Source organism: Malus domestica, chromosome 11, assembly GCF_042453785.1.
Source record: "Malus domestica chromosome 11, GDT2T_hap1".
NCBI lineage: Eukaryota > Viridiplantae > Streptophyta > Magnoliopsida > Rosales > Rosaceae > Malus > Malus domestica.
Genome location: NC_091671.1, coordinates 11,638,396 through 11,658,346, shown reverse-complemented (window position 1 = coordinate 11,658,346; position 19,951 = coordinate 11,638,396). Strand labels below are relative to the sequence as shown.

The following is a 19,951-nucleotide window of genomic DNA, read 5'->3' as shown; positions in this document are numbered from 1 at the left end:
CTCATCCTCCAACTTAAGTTTATGTTGCACGAATAGTCCTTTCCGTCAAGTTTGTTACATTTTCCGTTAAATATGATCACATGCCTTGCACATGACCTTTTTGTGGTGGGCAAATATGACATTTTGCTAGCCCAAAGGAATCTTATTTGTGGTTGTAGAATTGGTACATATTTTGTGTAGTAAACTTCGTATTTTGGTAAGGCTGGTATTTTTATTTGGAATCTTTTGATATAGGCGCCTCAGTTTTGAATTTTCTAGATCAAACATCCATGCCTTTTAGTGATTTGATTAAACTTTTTGGTCATAATTTTGGTGCTATATGCACATTATATTGTAACAAATTTCCTATAATCTAAACTTTTGATTACTATCGCCTCCATTAGAGATAATTGTAAAAAAAAAAGTTGGTTAGATTCAATTTATTTTCACAATAATGCTACAATTTAGCAATAATTATCTACGATTTAAGATATTTTCTTTCCAAAATAGTTTAAAATATTTTTAAATCCCCCAAAATCAAACGTACCGAAATAAGTTTTTCTTTTAGTACTTTAAGAGAAAATAAGATTGTGAATAATATAAACGTACCAATACACAATGTGTACAAAATAAAACGTACCAAAATAAAAATAATGTACCAATATTAACAATAAGTATCAAATCAAACGTACCAAAATTGCAAATAAATGTACAAATTAATGTTTTTTGTAAATTCAAACGTACCTGCAGATAATATATATGTAATGTATTGTACCTAATAATAATTCGTCAACAACTAGGAAAACTCATATGATAAACAATTGGATTAAATAGGAAAACTGCATATCACAATTAGACTTTTTTTTTTTTTTTTGGGCAAAGGCATATCACAATAAGCCTTTTTTTGGCGGGAAAATTAATCTAGAAAGGGATATCATTCACATATTGGGAATCTTATAATTCATAACTTAAAAAGACCATTATACCCTTAAATTTAACGGAAAAGATAACATATTTGACAGAAGGACTAATTGTGCAACACAGAGTTAAGTTGGAGGACGCAAGAAACTAATATAAGAGTTCAGGGACGAAAACTAAACATGGGATAAAATTCAGGGACCTTTACTACCACGCACCCTAAATTATTTTGCATATATCGTTTCTAAAAAAATTAAGGTCGTTTTGTCAAATTCTTTTTATCAAATTCCTTCATCTGCTTTTATACAGTTTGATAAGCTTAAAACAAATTTTACAGTGTAATTTATTATTTCGTGTATGGACAATTTTCAGAAAAATATGTTGTAATATTAACAATTCGAACCATAAGCATGACGTTTCAATAACCGACCACGAAGTATTTTGAAAATGAAGTACCCTTCATCATTTGAGGAGCGAGTTCCCTTTTTCTAAAGCAACAAACTTAGAAAATGTTTCCAAAGTCAAAAGGAAAATACATCAGTCCAAAATGTAAAAGCACCCCACAATTTGTTTTGGTAAAGCAACAACTTGGAGGGCTATGAGCCTATGAATTTGAGATTCTGTACAAAATTGTTTTGGTAAATATCTAACTTCTTTGAATTTTGATTAGATAACTTCTATAAGATTGTATTGTTTCGATGAGATTACTGTGTAGTGCAAAGTAAAAAGGTAAACTTTCACAAAAAATACCATTTTTGTTACGTAAAAAGGAATTCAACGAATAAAAAGTTTATTATGTTTGGTAACGATAGAAAAGTCGGTAAGAAATATAATTTTTTTATATATAATGACATTTTTAGTCTTTAATGAGGACAAATTTATTATAAAAATATAGCAATCAATGCTTTTCATGCTTGGTGAAGATATTCACTTCCCCCCCCCACTATGTTCCCGTGACCCAGTAAATCGTTTGTCAAAGTATGAACTTACATGGTGTGGAAGTCAGACTTGTAGCTAAATAAAGGCTAAAATGTCTCTGTGAATCTTTCCGGCCTCCGAAATGGATGGATAAAAGTGGCTTGCCACCAGTTGTCCCCCTTTAAAAAATAAAAATATATAAATATATATAAAATAAAAAAAGCATGGACTTACAAACCATGAAAAAGGCAGCATTTTCCCATTCCGAAACTCTCTTTCTCACATACCAAGCGTAGTCAAAACGCTTATGTCTCACTTATGTATATATTTATCACATCAAGGGACCAGAGAACTAATTAGCAATTAGAAGCCCTTGTTTATATATAGTGGTGGCCACCACTACAGAAAAAGAGTACAATGGCCGGGACAAAAGGTCGCCATCCCAGGAGGGTGAGCTAACTCAAAAAACTTGTCCTCAGTTCGAATTGTAATATCGCTTACATGAAACCGGAATCGCTAATTTAGGTTTCATTTGATGTAAAGGATTAGATTGGAATACAAAACTTTACTTTTGAAGGTGTTGAAAGATGAAATATAAAGAAGAAATCTTATTATTCCAATAGTACCTAAAAGAAGAGGATGAGAAGGTTAGCAAGCTGTCAGTGCAAGTGCAACTCCACCATTTACAATTTGCATGACAATTACTATCGATTTTTTTTTCTTTTCAAAATAATTAAATTGAGTAACAATATTTAGTCTTAGTAAACACTATTCACATGAAAGTAAAATAAAAAGCAATACTACAAAAGTTCAAAAAGATACGAGAAAGGAAGAAGATTCTATTGTATTTTGGTGCGAGAAATGAAGAAGATGGTTGAGAATTTATAGACAAATATTTTTTTTTTCCTTTTTGTATTTTTAATTTTATGTTCCTATGTTTAAAACATTCTTTTAAAGTTTTTTAAAAAAAAAACAAATTGGTTAAAGCAAGATTAAACTTGTTCATTGGATCCTATGATCAATGGAAATTCAACAACTCAGAGAGATCCACTTGTACTAATCGTTGGAGGTGCCCTATTTTTTTCGAGGGAAAAGGATCATTCCGTGATCGTGATCGTTCATCGTATATCGTACAGTCATAAATCATTTCAAAATTTAAAATTGAATATAAATAGTACCTAACGAAAATTGACCACACAATATACGATGAACGATCACGATTACAGAATTCCTATGATCCACAGGAAAAGAATCCGGCTAGGATCCTTTTCCTTTTTAGAGTATTGATTCTCTCCCTTGTAAATTCATCTTCCCTTTCTATTTTTTTTATTATTATTTTATACAAACGATATTATCCTTACTAGGGGAGAATAGACTAAGCCTCACAATTGGCTAGCCATAATAATGTGGCTCAAATTCGTATTTTGACGATAATCGAACGTAAAATCTTTCACTTACAAATGAACAGTTACTATTGAGCCAATACAACTTATTGTGTTCGCTTCTTTAAAGAGAGAAAAAGATAAAAGAAGAAAATGAGAGAAGAGAAGGGACGGGATTTCAAAGGAAGAGAATCATGCTCTCTATTTTTTGAACAGACGTAAGCCCCTGACAACAAAAATTGGCGGCTCACTTCCCCTCATTGCGCGACTAACGTCACAGTAACGTCAGCCTGACGTCACCTCCCCTAGGTAAAGGCCTAGGCAATATCTACATGGGCTGTTAGTCCAGCTGAAGTTGACCCACCAGTTACCTAGCAATTCATGGAAGGGTGGAACTACTATAAACGACTCAATTTTTCCAACATTGTCATTAAAACTCACAATTTATCTTAACGTCGAAGACAAGTTAATTTAACAAAAACGCCCAAATTATTTGAATTGGGCTGGGCCATAGCTTCTAGTTGGGCTTAGAATTGTAGTCCAATTCCGCCAAGTGTTCCTTAATCGAATCCGAGTAATGTTTCGGGTCGCGATGTCTTGAGCAGAAGGAAAAGGGGTAAAAAGTCTTTATTTGTACCTCACTGAGCTTCAGAACGTCTAACGCTTTCTTCTCTCTGCGATCTCACAACAAAAAGCTTCAGAAAGCAAAGAACGAGTGTAAGTTTCAAGTGCCCATTTGATTTCACCACCCAGATTGTCGTTTAATTGCTTGGATTTAACATTTGAAGGGTTTTTTTTTTAGCAGTTAATGGAGTCGAATCAATCCAAACCCGGCCTGCTGTGCAATCCTGAAGGCTCTCAGAGAACCCTGTATGTGTTCTAATCTCTCTCTCTCTCTCTCTCGTCGTTTTCTCTATGTTTAATTTCAACAAATTCTCTGTACTTTTTGAATGTAACAGAGATTAGGGTATTTTGGGCTGTTGGGGATTTAGCTTTCTGTTTGATGTTTCAATTATTTAATTTTGTTTTTTGTGTTTTTTGTGTACTTTTTGAAGGTACCCATATGTGACTGGTACATCTGTTGTGGCTCTCAAGTACAAAGATGGAATCTTGATGGCTGCTGATATGGGAGGTTAGCTGCCAATTTCTTTCACATTGCGTCACAAAACAAAGCTTTAATATTTTATTTGATTGAACTTGTTGGTCAGTTTCTAGATTGAAAATTGATGATGTTAGTGCTGTGTATAACTTTTTTTCTGGTGTTTGTTGGAAGGTGGGACTCTTTCCCCCTTTATCTTAGCTTCTTATCGAGTTTGTTATGGAGTTTTCGGAGTTGTTCTTGTACGCTTATTCTCTTTGTGCCAATTTATCTTGAAAAGAAATAGTTCAAATTAGAGTCTTTCCAAAGTACGGTACATTAGTTTCTGTGTTATTATACATAATGCCCATTGTTAGCAGTTAGATCCCTACAATGCCAAATGTAGTCGAGATAAACTAACGATAAAGGCTAAAATGGTAATAAAAAACAGAATTGAACTTCTCACGTTCTGTGAAAGTTACAAATATCGGGAAGAAATAAAACAAGCACAGAGTGTGTGCAGGACAATGGGATATCTTCAATTTCCTCCGCATGTTTCAGGAAGCAAAGTTAGGCAACTTAGGTCCTAGCAAGCTATTCATTTAATCAAAGGATAAATGGTTGTTTGTAGTTTGCATCGATACTGTTTAAAGTTATCAAGAATGTTGCAGAATTCCTTTTTGGGGGGTACATAAACAAAAGGGTATTCTTTATTTTGTTTTTGTTTTCTTCTTCCTCTCTTTTTGCTGAGTGCCAGTTTTGTGCACTTATTGTAACTGTTAACGGTCTTTGTACCATGTAATGTATTATCTATCTCATTGTTTTTATGTTATGGCCCATCTTTTTATCATTAATATTCATCATCTCTTTCTTCTTCTTTTTTATGGTTGGAGGTCTAGTACTTCATGACGCAAAATTTAGACACCCATGCATGCTCCTTTTGTGTGTGTTCATCTTTCTTAACAGTATCAAAATGATGGATTTGTTGATAGGTTCTTATGGGTCTACCCTGCGATATAAGAGTGTGGAGCGAATGAAGCCCATTGGAAAGCATTCTCTTCTTGGTGCAAGTGGAGAAATAAGTGACTTTCAGGAGCTATTACGTTATCTTGATGAACTCATGTAAGCATTCCTGATTAAGGAAAATTATGAAGATGACCGTTTAGCTACCTTTTTTAATGTTTTCATTGCATTTCTGTTTTTCATTTTTTTTTTTTTTTTTTTTTTTTTTGGTTTTGCTGTTTCTTTGTATCATTTGCAACAGTTGGTTAAAGGATTATTCATTTTGAGTTTTCTGGTTGTAGCCTATACGACAACATGTGGGATGATGGGAACTCTTTGGGACCGAAAGAGGTACACAACTATCTGACTCGTGTGATGTACAATAGGCGTAACAAGTTCAATCCACTGTGGAACTCTCTTGTCCTTGGTGGAGTAAAAAAGGGACAGAAGTATCTTGGGATGGTAGGGCTCCTTTTTTCCTTCCCTTAACACTTTGTAGCATGTTGTATGGTTTTAGAACATATTTTTTATTTATTTTTACTGAATGAGTTGACTTAGTGACTTGTCATATTTTTATTCTTATCCAGGTTAGCATGATAGGCGTGAATTTCGAGGACAATCATGTAGCAACTGGGTTTGGAAATCACCTTGCACGGCCTATTCTTCGTGATGAGTGGCATGAGAACTTGACTTTCGAAGAAGGTGTAAAGCTGCTGGAGAAATGCATGCGTGTCCTTCTCTATCGTGATCGGTCTGCTGTGAACAAGCTTCAGGTAGAGTAATTGATTATTGTTATTTGCTCTATTATTTAGTATCCTTTGATACTAACAATTTTAAAGTTATATATTCCGTAATTTTTGGCTAACGATTCCTGAGAGCTTTCTTATGCATCTATCTGTTTATTTTCTTTAACTGGCATATAAGCCGCCTGTCTGTCATCTTTTATCTTCAACACTTATGAAACCTGATAAGCCTTTTTCAATAGATTGTTCTTTTTGGTGCTATTGTTGTCCGTGTAATTACTAGTTATTTTACTGATAATAGATTGGGCTTTAGCCCCGGAAATTGTTTAAAGTGGGCGAAGAGAAATATTACTTGTTATTCTGATGAACAGGACTGCATGGTTTTGATTTCAATTTTCGTTTGATTTCGTTTTCCTATTTCTACCCAACAAGTTTTCTAATATACGTACTTTCTGTAAAATACATTGTAGAATGAGGTTCTTGGTAAAATTTAATCATAGTTTCTATATACTTATTGAAGAAAGTATTTAGGTGATGGTGGTCCTTTTGAGAGGAAAATATTCTTCTTGAAAACCCCATTTGTCAGATGTGTGCAATGTGCTTATGAACATCACATTATTTTCATTGTCAACTTCATCTCCGAAGAGGCGTTGAAGGTTGGTGGCATATGTTTATGGATTTAGTTAGATGCCAGACAATAGTACTACCAGCTTCCTATGGATTCCTTTTTCAATTTTTGAGTCCTGGACGCTAGCTAGCTTGTATGTCCTAACTCTTCACCAAGTGTAGGAAGTGTTCTATATTGAGGTTGACAAAATATGTAATAGCTTTATTTCTGCATGTCTATGTTTCCTTACTCTTTCAAGTTGATTTTATTTGTAGAGGCCTAGTGGAAAATTATTTGCCTTCGGAATTCAGTGTCATTAATAAATCGAGGATTTCCTCCAAATTTCACTTTTATGTTAGTTGGGTTTGCATATATTCTCTTACATTAGTTGGTGTAAAGAGTTCAGTTTTTAAAATTAGTCATACTCTTATGAGCCCAACCATTGGAAAGAAAAAGTTCAAGCTTTTTAAGACTTCCTCACCGAGTGGGGGAAGTTGTTAGCGGAGAAAACTTTGATCTTTGTTATAGGTCTGTGAATAAAGTGATGATTGCACACATTGGATAACTGTGTGAACTAGTAGTTTGAAATTAACACAGTAGTTGCAAGGCCGAAAAAGAAACGCAGCAATTTGTCTCTGGACGGTTCTTGATAATATTGTCTGCTGTAAGGGTGGAGTTTATTGTCTTCCTTGTAAGATGACCACTTCTTAAAATTTGAAATTGCAGATATCTAAGATCACTGAAGAAGGCGTGACTATCTCGCAGCCCTACTCTTTGAAGACTTTCTGGGGTTTCTCCGCTTTCGAAAACCCAACATTGGGAGCTGAAGGATCATGGTAGCTGGATGGCTACATATCTTCGGAACATGGAACAACTAGCATGGAGCCAAGTTGGAATTTGTTGTGTTTCTACGGTTGGAACTATGAACTTTTAACATTGTTGACACCTGGGAATATATTTCTTGGTGGCTGGTTGGTGTTGAGAAACATTTTAGCGATAATACATCGTTGGGTTTTCTTTATGTTGGTGTTGCAGCATCCAACAAGCATGAACGTATTGTAGTGATATTTAAAGCATTGTGCGTACTTATTTTGAATTATTTGGGAAAAATGTGGTTTGAAATTCATATATTTTGTCAATTGCGAATCTGAACCACTGATCAAGTTTATTCGTAAATAATGCATGGTCCAAAAGCCCCGACAATACATGTAAATAAGTAGAGCGATTATCATAAACCCGTGCTAATTGAGAGATTGCAGATCGTAGTCGGATATCGTGTAGAGAAGTGATTTTCGCACATCCTGGATTATTGTTGCAATGGATTTACAAAACAGATCGGTGAAATAGATTCTTGCTTTCAAATCTTGTAGATAACACAGGTAATATAACAAAGGTAAAACAGAGTACAAATCAACTATCAAAATTACCAACTAGAACCAAAAAAAAAAAAAAAAAAAAAATTGCCAACTAGAAACCCCAGGAGTTGGTTGGCAACTTGGAGTGTTGAAATTGTTGCCACCCAACTCCAAAGGGGCAGCTTGGGACGCTAGTGGAGTTTGATTGGTAAGATGACTTTGGGATGAAGTGTAAACATGACATGGGATGGTTGACTCCTGTCTAGCTGTTGCACAAATTGTGGGCCAATTTGTGCGACCAAGGTTTGCCGTCATTCCTCTTTAGTGTACACCAATTTCGGAGTTTCTCGAGGATGCATAGAGGAGGGGAGAATTTTAAAAAAATGAAAATGAAAACCTCCTGATTCTTCTTTTTCGAATGTTGAAAGAGGTTCTAAATTTGAATCACCTATCCCCGCTAGTCACAAAAAGAGAAAACCAAAATATTAGTTATAATATAAGCATTTGGTAACCAAGTTTTATGCAGCTCTTCTTCCAAGCTTTGGAAGTGCAATGAACCATATCGAATTAGGTTGTGTACCTGCAAAACTAAGACTACATATTTAACACTAAACAACAAACTTTACGGTTAAGCACGAATTGAAATAATGAGTAGGACCTTATTTTCATCCGAATCTGATTGCCAATTTGCCGTGGCAGTGGTTTTGGTGCACATACAATGCAAGGTTTCCTATGCAGGAGAGATGACGCCGTCGTTCTAATCCTAATACTAAGAACATGACCGTCGGCGTCATCTCTCCTGCGTAGCGAACCTCCCGAATATTCTTTACTCTCCTAGTATCCATGGCGGCGTGGTCAGTGGTGTACGAGCTTCTAGTCTGCTTCAGTATGGAGCATGGTTTTATATATACAAACATATTTATCCAGGCTGCCTCCAGCCATATATGCATATAAACATAGATAAATATATATAAATGTATACGGTCTATCCTAAATCCTATATATATACAAGGGATCCTCATTTTTTTTCAAAAAAAATAAAAATTAGTTGTGGGACTCACTTCACATTGAATTTCAACAATCCAACCAGCCTATTTTGTAAGTCTTGATTCACGAATCATTCTTACAAAAATTCAATTCAATCCGGAACCATTTTCTCATTTAATTGTCTTGATGAAATTTTAATGTTTCTCAAAACATATTGTTGGTCAATTTCTTTGAATTCTATTAGATGTTTTAAATATTTCCGAATGAGCTAAATATTTTGCAAATATGATTTATGAGGTGCAACTTACAAAATAAATAGTTCGTCACGTTGAAATATGATTCAAGCACACTTTTTTGTGTGGCTGGCGGAATTAAGTGCTTAAATTGTCACATAAACAATTTATGAGGTCACTTGTGGTACGTCAGGAGTGCTATATAGTACGAGCTGTCTTTTGTCTGCATTATCTTGTCAATTAGTGAAATTTCATATTGCTAAAATACCAGAGGTTACAGCGGCATGAACGTTGCACTAACAAGCAACTTGTTGCTTGGTGCATGAGTCAAGATCGCTTCAATAATTGAAGTGCTAGCTACTTCGAATTCCGAACATTAAATGGCGAGTCATAGTTGGTGCATGAGTAAAGATCGCTTCAATAATTGAAGTGCTAGCTAGTGCGGGAGAGTTTTGAAATCCGAACACTAAATGATGAATCACAGTTGGTGCATGAGTTAAGATCGCTTCAATAATTGAAGTGCTAGCTAGTGCGGGAGAGTTTCGAATTCCGAACACTAAATGACGAATCATAGTCTGATATGTGTACATAATTAGCTTAATAAAAATACAAAATAACACATTTCTACAAACATATCAAGTTGTGCTTGCGTGGAGGAACGCTTCTTATCTGCATAATGAAGTCCAAGTAGCAACTCAAACTGTTAAAAAACTAGAGACTTGGATTATCTCCCCTTCTATTTTTGTCTCCTCCCATCCCCGTCTTTTAATTTAGACCATTCAAAAGAAATATGATGTCTTTGAGTTATGCCACCCAAAAATAAGAGGAGAGAGAATCCTCACTGGAAGGGAGGACTTGTTGGCATGGAACGGCAAATTATACCTCATGCTAACTATTGCCCTATTGCCTCCCAGATCCTTAGCCTCTTTGTTATGCCTTACAAAGGATAGTTCAAGTGCTTTGCTCTTGCTCTTAATTTACTTTTTGCAATTTTGATATTATCAAGTTTAGACGAGATGAATTATTGATATAGTTTTGTAACTCAGTTAATTAAAAATATGGGTTAAACTCTGTTTACTACCCTCATGTTTCTTGGTGTTCAACATTTAGTACATCAAATTTTTTTCGTCCCAGAGTCATACCTAAAGTGTTAATTTTAAGACAATCTCATACATCTGTTAGTCAAACTGTTAGTTCTCTCGTTAAGTGATGGCGTGGCGCGTGTCATTAAAAAAATATTTAAAAAATTAATTAAATAAAAGTAAAAAAAAAAACCCCATCCCTTCCCCCCCTCCCCCCCCCCCCCCCGCCCCCAACCCAGAAGAAGAAGAAGAAGAAGAAGAAGGAAAAAAAAACCCCCGAATCTGCAATCCAGAAGAAGAAGGAAGAAGAAAAAAAAACCAAATTTGCAACCCAGAAGAAGAAGAAGTTAAATAAAAGTTAAAAAGAAAAAAAATATAAATAAACCCCATCCATTCTCCCCCCACCCTCAACCCAGAAGAAGAAGAAGGAAAAAAAAAACCCCGAATCTGCAACCCAGAAGAAGAAGAAGAAAAAAAAAAAAAACCAAATCTGCAATCCAGAAGAAGAAAAAGTTAAAAAGAAAAATAAATAAATAAATAAACCCCATCCCTTCTCCCCCTGCTCCTAACCCAGAAGAAAAAGAACAAGGAAAACAAAAAACAAAAAAAAAACCCGAATTTGCAACCCAAAAGAAGAAGAAGAAGAAGAAAAAAAAAAAAAAACCGAATCTGCAACTCAAAAGAAGAAGAAGAAGAAGAAGAAGGAGGAGGAAGAAGAAGAAGAAAAAAAAAAAAACCGAATCTGCAACCCAGAAGAAGAAGAAGAGAGAGAGAAAAAAAAAAAAAACAGCAGCCCAAACCCAGTTCGTCCCCCCCCCCCCCCCGGCCTGCGACCACGAACGTGAACCCAGACCATTAACTCCATATTTTTGGGATTTTCAGTGTGGGTGAATTTCGAAAATACTTTAAGATGGGGAAGAAGAAGAAGAAGAAAAGAAAAAAAAAAAAAACAGCAACCCAAACCCAGTTCATCCCCCCCCCCCCCACCCCGCGACCGCAAACGCGAACCCAGACCATGAACTCCATATTTTTGGGATTTTCAATGTGGATGAATTTCGAAAATACTTTGAGATGGGGAGTTTGAGATGATTTTTGGACTGGTTTTGTGGTAGATCTCCATTAATCTGGAAATGACGAACTTATTTTTTTTTTTTCCTTCTTCTTCTTCTAGGTTGGGAACGCGATTATTTTAATATTTTTAATGACACATGGCGCCTAATCATTATCCACATGGGCACTACGTCATCACTTAACGAGAGAATTAACAATTTGACTAACGAATATATGAGACTGTTCCAAAATTAACACTTTAGATATAACTCTAGAATGCAAAAAACTTGATGTACTAAATATTAAAAATCACGAAACATGAAGGTAGTAAACAGAGTTTAACCCTAAAAATATTTACGAATGCATTCAATGTATAGAGTTCATTCAATTCCTACCCCCAGCACATCTTTGTTTTCATTTATGATGATGCAGACCTTCAAGAAGGTTTGGACCTCACAGGTTTGTTTCAGCAGCAAACAAAAAATAGGAGTAGATCGAGCATAACAACTGTGACCACTCTTTGGGCATTTTTGTGGCGCTGGGTGACCGCACTGGTCCCTGTCTGGTGGGTGATTAGGAAATGTGGTACATTACACAACTGTTAAAGGTTAACTATGAAAATGGAATCGGGATTCTCGTGGGATCCTTTTTGTGAGGATCCGGAAAGTACGTGAATCGTATTCGTTTATCGTACATCGTGTGATAAAAAATCATTTTAAATATTGTTATTTAAAATTAAACATAAACCGTACTTGACAAAAATTGATCGCATGATATACGATGAACATATACAATTCACGGATCTCTAAGATCATCAAAATGATTGGAAGAGGACCCTATTGGATGAAAATGATGAGATTCGACCGTCAAGTCATGCGTGTGTGTATAGAGACGAGACATATCGCTCAATGTAGGGGTCACATATATGTTGCTCCCAAAATCGACCAAGTTGAAAGTTTTTAGCCATTTAGTTATTAGTGTGAGAGATAATTCACTATTCAATCCAAATCAATAATGCACTAGTAACTGATCAATCAGTATTCAATCATCAACAACCACGCTATCTGTTAGTCTTAATAATGTGTGACTAATAGGAAATAAGTATGTTAATCAACACTTAAACAGTAATCTAATCATCAATAATCACGTCATATGATTTACAAAATTTGCTTTAAAATGTTGATCTCTCAAGCATTACTCATCCAATAATTAGGATCTAGCCACTGTTACATGTTGGTGTGGGCATCAGGTCGGCCAAAGCAACCAAATCGGCCAATCTGAACCGTTGTAGCAGGTTAGTTTGTTATTTTCCGTTTTGCACACTCCATCTTAAATTCTTAATTAGGTTTTATCACAAATGATTCATGAAATTGATCATACTCATTATTTTGGTCTCACAATTTAAAAATCAATCAATGTAATTTAACTACCTCACATTAATATATTCAATGCCATCCAAATTCGTTAAGTTTTTTCTATGAATTTGATGACGTTGCACATAAGGGGAGGCACACATTATATGCAAATTGAATTCGGCTCCCATCCAAGTGAACGAGAATAACGTGTATACAGTGTTCTAAAAATCGTTCTAGACAACCATCTAGACCCTAGGTGGTCTGCTGCGATTTAGTGCAAATCATCGAAAAATTGGTCTGGTGCTAGGCGGTCCTAGGCGGTAGCGGTTTGGTTTTATTTGTATTTTTATTTTTTATGATTAATTGTGTGCTTTTTTCTTTTTTAGTTTCATGGTGGTATACTTATGGAAATGGCGTACTTAATTTGCAAATGATAGATTGACTACAAGTTCATCCAATTGTGAAATGAACTGGAGCACTTTTGAGGGATATATACAAAGAAAAGAAATAAACTAGATACAACAAGATTAAATAATTTGGTCTATGTCCAATGTAATTCAAGGATCATAAACAATAAGAATTTAGTCAATCATATCCAATGCAAGGATCATGAACAAGAAGAATTTAGTCAATCATCCAAGAATACTCCTCATTATGATCATATGCTTACTGTTTTTTAAATATTGAACTTGTTGGATGGATGTACTTTGTGTATTCTTCTACTTCTATTTTTGCATGTAGTCATTCTTTTATTGTCCATACAAGTTGTTGACCCTAAAAACTACCAAGCCTACGTGACGCGCAGACCGAGCAACTAATGGGCTAATTACGTCATTCGGTTGTATGCGGGCGTGCCAACTCGTCGGCCGAGCTCGGTCGAGGAGTAAAATATGTTGATGTTGCGTTGGGTGTGCTGCTGACTTCTTAATCTTGTGACTGCGGCCGATGAAGGAACACGTCTCGGCCTTCAGGTTCTAGAGCCTGAAGACAAGGCTGCTAGTTATGCGAAGTTCAATATCAAATTTGGCTTTCAATGTGCCGAATGTAGTAACTTGTAACACCTCACTTCGCCGAGAAGGCAAATGAGATGACCTCTGCCAATAAGGATTCGAAAATCCTTCTCGACCGAGACTTGGATAGATAACCAATCGGCCTCGACGCAGTGCTGTTTATCCAAACTGAAGGTGCTCCACGGTCGGCTGATTCTACGACAACAGTGTTGTTTATCCAAACTGAAGATGTTTGCCGGTTGCCTTCACAGTGCTGTTTATCCAAATTGAAGATGTGTTGGCGAAAAAGAAAATAAAAAATCTTAAGATGTTTGAGAGGTTTCGCGTAGAGTGAAGGTTTGCGCATGGCAGTTTGTGTGTTGAGTTGGAGGTCCCCATAATGTTGCATGCCGCTTGGTATTTATAGAGACTTGCATGCCTAAGTATTTATAGAGACCTGCATGCCTAAGTTGTGGAAAATAATCCCAATTGCTCTGTGACTCCAAATCTTTAATTGTTGTTGCTAACCACGCATTTATCTTATGCATATTCACAATAAATGAAACTATGAAAACTTTATCTTTTATGCACCTACATTCACGCCTTAGACCTTATCACATCAATCAAAGCTTAATCCCATCTTTTAAAATAGGATTACATCATCACCATCCTTATCATGACCTTCCTTTACGTCATCACCATTTGCCGAATCCAATCTTGTAAATTTGGTGGTGCTACTTATCCCACCATCTCTTCATAAGCTTTATCCATGCATGCATGATAATTAAAACACATGGTTGATGGTTTTGCATTATCTGCAAAACCACCATGATCCTATCACATCACCTTATTTTGATTACTCCAAATGGCATAACCACATGATGATCATCCAATATTAATTGCATCTTTGTGTTATTGTTCCTTGTGGTTCGCATGCAAGATAGGACTCTAATGCTGCACGGCATTTCACACAGCCTCTTCTACATGGAGCTTTACGCATATCACAACTCTGCACACTTTAAGGATATTTTCAAAACAATAGTAATGTCAAGAAAAATCTCTAATCATCTGACGGCCTTAATTACTTGGACCGATGGTGTAAATTTGGGCCCAAACACAATTATAGTTTTTTTTTTAAGTGTAAATAGACACTTATTTACAAGATATACAATAAATTAACATAAATTCGCATTGGCTGCCTAACCGCCTAGGCGCTAAGTCCCTGCTCGCCGCCCGACTAGCGCCTAACGATTTTTAGAACCTTGCATGTATATATACATAAAGAGAGAGACTGCAAGCCTCACATGTAGCTTCAACAACACAACTGCCACCACCGGAGTGGAGATGGGCTTTTGGTGGTTGGGTTTGGCAAACGGTGGATGGGGCTAAAGTTTTTTTTTCTTTTAAATATCCAAAATATATTATTATTATTATTATTATTATTTTATTTTGCCACATTAGTAACAAACAAAAAATTTGATAAATTTAGACAGCATGAACTACATTTATGTGAGGTAATCAAATTTAGGGACCACATAGATTGATTTTCAAATTAAGGGGAAAAATAATGAATTAGATCAATTTCAAAATCATTTATGACAAAACCTTTATTAATTTGTTCAATCTACTTGCTATTCTAATAAAATTAACTGGTAAGGAAACTTACAAATTTTGCAAGAGAAAGAAAAAAAAAACTCACAAACTTTGCACACACAGAGAGAGAACAGAAGAAAAGTGTGACAGCCTATCCCGAAACATTTCCTCGATAGTGTGAAATGACTATAGTACCCTTGAACGTTTGTGGTGTTGTGCGGTTTAAGTTGTGGTTGGGGACCAATTATTTTCTTTCCTAAGTACTTGGACCCAATTAGAACTTAAGGTTTTATTTGTTTTTGGTTTGGTTGCCAAACCTGGACCACACACAAACACACCATCACTATCACCTTCCCGTTGACTCTCTCTCTCTCTTCCCTCTCGAATTTCATCCATTTTTCGTACAACATACAGACAACTTCCAAACCAACACTTCCAGTCACGGATCGAGGTTGTAGTTGGCATCTTTGAACTCCTAGTAAGCTCAGGAGTTGTTCTATACCTTTGGTTGGATGTGAAAGCTTCGAAAACCCGAGAACCCAAGAACCTCGATTTTGAGTACTGTTCATGCACTCGTGATTGTGAAGTTTTCAAGAAGTTTTAAGGTTATAGGAAGCCTTAAAACATCTTCACGAAGCTCGGGGAAGAAAGTTAAAGTGTTTTGGAAGTCGGGAAGTCCCAGTTCGCGAGTTTCAAATTTAGGCTGGATTATCGAGGTTTCTCCGGCGAGATTCTGTGGATTTTAAGGCTTAAAATTGGTAAGGTCTTGTTCTACTTGTTGTAAGCTTCAATTTGATATAAATTTCAAGAATTTTGGTTGAGAAATGAAGGAGATATGAAGATTTGAAATTTTTCCAGAAACCGAAGAGTGCAGCGACGACCGGCGCCGGGCTTTAGCGATCTGAGGAAAAAGGAGGAGAATATTCCGTCAAAGTTGATGGAATATTTTGACGCCGTCAGGTAAACATAACGGCATATTCTGATTTTTTACGGAATATTCCCTAACGCCGTTAGGGAATCCGTTTGGTGTGCCAGGCACGTGCCTACGCGTGGGCAGCACATCTGGCCGTGCTTTGGCCGGCGCGTGGGTGCTCAAATTTTTTTTCTAAAAATATGGGGATGTTCGTGGTGTTGAGTAGATCACGTTGGTGTATTCAAACACCCTATTTAAGCATTGTATAAGAAATTATTTCCTAGTTTTGTGTATGTGCTTTAAATAACCTTTATTTAGTTATTTCGCATATAGGTGAGACCTATCCTTAGGACGAGCGCCATCAATCGAGGCTCGGGGGCTACGACCCTTCGACATACCAATGAGTGGGATTTTGGTTTTCCGTATATACCTATATACTTGAGATTTTTCCCAGAAAATGAACTTGAATGATTATACGTTTTTTGAAATACCATGCAAAGTATCTGCCTATTTTATTTATGCACTAGTAGTTGCATATATTTATGATTGGGGTTGCGGACGCACAGGTAACTGCCAGGTAAGTTCATAAATTAAAGATATGAGATAGCTTCAGTTATGCGAGATATGATGTGATTATGTGTGATGTATTGAAAGCTCATAAACCTGTACCCCGGTGTTAGTGCTCCCGCCCAGAGTTAGGGTATAGTCCTTCACGTGATGTTCACCTCCTGCACCATATGCTTACCTTGAATCCAAGTTAGGTGCACAGGCTTGTCGTACAGACCATTATAGGTGGTTCCGACTCATAGGTGACTCGCGATTATTCGCACAGTCTTCACATAATCGTAGCACTAGAGCATATTTATTTTACACCTAGTTTTGTCGTACAGACCACTTTAGGTGGTTCCGACTCGTGTGCATGATTTAATTTGGTATGATTGAGATTGGTTATGAACTATAGACTCAGCCGTGCAGGTTAGGTTGATCCGGCTGATATGATATCTGACATTGATACATTTGAATTGGATTACTTATGGCATTTATTTGAGATACTTTGGCATGGTATATTTCTATGTGTTTTAATCCTGAGCATGATTTCTATTATTATATATACATATTTTTCTGGAAAATTATACAGGTTTTACGGCGAGGGGTTAGCATTTTTTATAAATGAAATGATTTTGAAAAGCTTTGTTTTTGCCCACTCACACTTTTTGTTTTGCGCCCCTCTAGGTTTTAGGTAGAGGTGCTTTACTGGCTCACGGGGATTTGAACGGTGGTTCTGACAGAGCATCGCAAATGTAGGATCACCTTTGGATGTTGTATAATTAGTACTTGTCCAGTCGGACTGCACTTAGGTTATTTATGCTCTAATGGTGTATTTCAGACTTAATCTCGCACTAGCACATTTTCTTAGCTAGTATTTATGGTAGCTTGGTTTTTAGTTATTCGTATTTCCTTATATCATTATTGCTTCCGCACCGTGCACATGGTTACGTCACTCTCACGTGACGACCAACACACCATGATTTAGGTCGGGGTGTGTCAAAAAGAGCAGATTGAGAAGATAGGTAATAGAGTCGAATAGAGAGAAGAGGGAAGAAAACGAACAAATGAGGGGGCTAGTCCATCATTTCTCGTGAAAACATAAGGGATGATTGATAACCATTTAGTTTTTAGTTTTTTAAAAACTGAAATTTTGTTTAGTAACTATTTTTAGTTTTCAAAAAAATGAAAATGAAAAACCAAAAAGTAAAAACTCAATGCCAAAATTTGAAAACTAGAGAGAGTAGTTTTCACTTTTTGAAAACTAAAAGTAGTTACCAAACAATTTTGGTTTTCAGAAAAGTGAAAACAAAAACTGAAAACTGAAATCTTGTTTGGTAACTACTTTTATTTTTCAATTTAAAAAAAGAAGGAGCCTGTTTAGTATCTTATTTGAAATTTTTTATCATTTCTTAAAACATTTCTTAAAAACAATTTTCTTTAAGACTCAAAAACTTGATTGGTTTGCGATTTAAAAATTTTAAATCGTACGACGTAAACTAGACAAAGAAATCTTAAAAGAGGGAGTCACAAGGAATGAGAAAGAGGAGAGAAGAGGAAATAAAGTAAGAAATGATTGAAGGAAGGAGAAAGAAGAGAGAGGATTGGATGAGATAGAGAGGAAGAGGAGTGAGAGAAAGAACCAAGAAAATAAAGAGAGGGGATTGGAGGAAAGACGAAAAAGGTAAAAAAAAAAAAAGGCGGAGAGAGAAATAAGAAAAGAGAGAGATATTTGGAGTGAGAGGGGAGGAGGGAGAGAAAAGATATGAGTGAGTTTAAGTTTAAAAATTCTAAAAACTCACTTTTTATGTTTTTAGATAATAGACTATATTTTTGAGTTAGTCTTGAGTTCAATTTTTGAAAGTTTTTAAGGTCTAAAACTTAAAAATTGTTTTTGAGTAAAAAAAGTTGGATTCAAGTAGAATACCAAATAGACCCTTAGGTTCCCATCTCTATTTTTCCTACTCCATTGATTAAAACCTTATTCTTTTTCAATTTTTTTTTATCAAGGTTCTTAGATTTCAATAAACGTCATTAATTATTTCAATAATAAAATATTTTTTATTTCTAAATATATTCATTTAGTATTAGAAACGTTACATTTTGTATATTTATACTTATGGGTAAAATTTTTATCATATATTTTTATTTTTAGTTTGTACCCATTTTTAATTTGCAAGCCTTATTTTAATTTGTACCATTTTTCTTTTCAGTTTTAATTTGTACCAATATATTAATTCATTTTTGTGCCCATATTTTTTAAATTTTATTTGTATTTGTACCCATATTTTTTAATTTAAATGTACCCATGCTAATTATATGTATTTATTTTATGTTTTAAAATATATCATTATTTTTTATTTTATAATATGTTAATAATTATGGGTACATTATTTTTTTGCTTTTTGTGAAGAACATTATTTTTTTGCTTTTTGTGAAGAACAATATTACTCTAAAATTGATTTTTAAGTATTTATTATATTTAAAAATATTATTTGAATTTGTTTAAATTTCATAATTTGTGGGACATTAAATGCACAATGCATGAATTAAATCTCTTAAATGAAGCGAAGGACCTCGATCAAAATATTTAAACAAACAAGGTTTCAGTCTAACAATTAGGTTGATTAGGGACCGGAACCAAAATGACCCTTAAAAAAAATTGAAAACCAAACAGTGAAAACTCAAGAAAGTAGTTTTCATTAATTAAAAAAAAATTAAAGTAGTTACAAAAGAAGATTTTAGTTTTCATATTTCAATAAAGTGAAATAAAAATGAAAACAAAATGATTATCAAACGGTCTCTAAATAAATTATTCATGGCCACTCGATTTGCATGAACGTTCTAGATTGAAGTTCCAGATGGGATCTAAAAAGAATCCTAGTCCATTCACTTTACGAGACGAAGATACTTCATCTTGTCTGTCATGTTAAAGACTTCCTTATATGTTATCCGGAGCAAAATCCTTAGCTACTAGTTTGACCATTTCCTTAACGGACTATATATTGAGCAACGTGGTGGTTAACCACTCCGGCTCCATCGATTAGCAGCTTCACTTCCACCTCCGATCTTAGTAAAATAGAGAAATAAGTAAGCTCGGGGATAAGCGGCACTCGAAATCTATTAAACAACGCCAAGAACAAAGCCATGAATGTTGCCCTCGATGATGTGTAGTTGGTGTCGATCAGTTGGTTATGGCTCATGAGGTTTTATCAGCATAT

General features: G+C 35.3%; 1 protein-coding gene, 1 long non-coding RNA gene and 1 other non-coding gene across 3 annotated transcripts; 1 reads left to right on the top strand and 2 right to left on the bottom strand.

Annotated features, from left to right (window-relative positions):
* The first annotated feature begins 3,692 nt into the window (after positions 1 to 3,692).
* Positions 3,693 to 7,753, top strand: LOC103447862 (proteasome subunit beta type-4-like). The gene is made up of 7 exons (XM_008387067.4): positions 3,693 to 3,914; positions 4,003 to 4,067; positions 4,253 to 4,329; positions 5,268 to 5,397; positions 5,580 to 5,739; positions 5,865 to 6,050; positions 7,354 to 7,753. The coding sequence occupies exons 2-7, from the start codon at positions 4,006 to 4,008 to the stop codon at positions 7,465 to 7,467; spliced, it is 729 nt and encodes a 242-aa protein (XP_008385289.1). The 5' UTR covers positions 3,693 to 3,914; positions 4,003 to 4,005; the 3' UTR covers positions 7,468 to 7,753.
* A 209-nt stretch (positions 7,754 to 7,962) lies between these two features.
* On the bottom strand, positions 7,963 to 8,948 carry LOC139189308 (uncharacterized). The gene is made up of 2 exons (XR_011573082.1): positions 8,641 to 8,948; positions 7,963 to 8,562 (listed from the first exon to the last, which is right to left on the bottom strand). It is a non-coding gene; the product is annotated as an uncharacterized lncRNA (long non-coding RNA).
* On the bottom strand, positions 8,703 to 8,799 carry MIR391 (microRNA MIR391). The gene is given in 1 exon segment (NR_120970.1): positions 8,703 to 8,799. It is a non-coding gene; the product is annotated as a microRNA MIR391 (primary transcript).
* Positions 8,949 to 19,951: the final 11,003 nt, after the last annotated feature.

Bases quoted from the DNA above. Each gene is read 5' to 3' on its own strand.
- LOC103447862 (XM_008387067.4), top strand. From the start codon at position 4,006: ATGGAGTCGAATCAATCCAAACCCGGCCTGCTGTGCAATCCTGAAGGC. The intron at 4,330-5,267 runs GTTAGCTGCCAA...ATTTGTTGATAG, and splicing joins GATGGCTGCTGATATGGGAG to GTTCTTATGGGTCTACCCTG. The intron at 5,398-5,579 runs GTAAGCATTCCT...TTCTGGTTGTAG, and splicing joins CGTTATCTTGATGAACTCAT to CCTATACGACAACATGTGGG.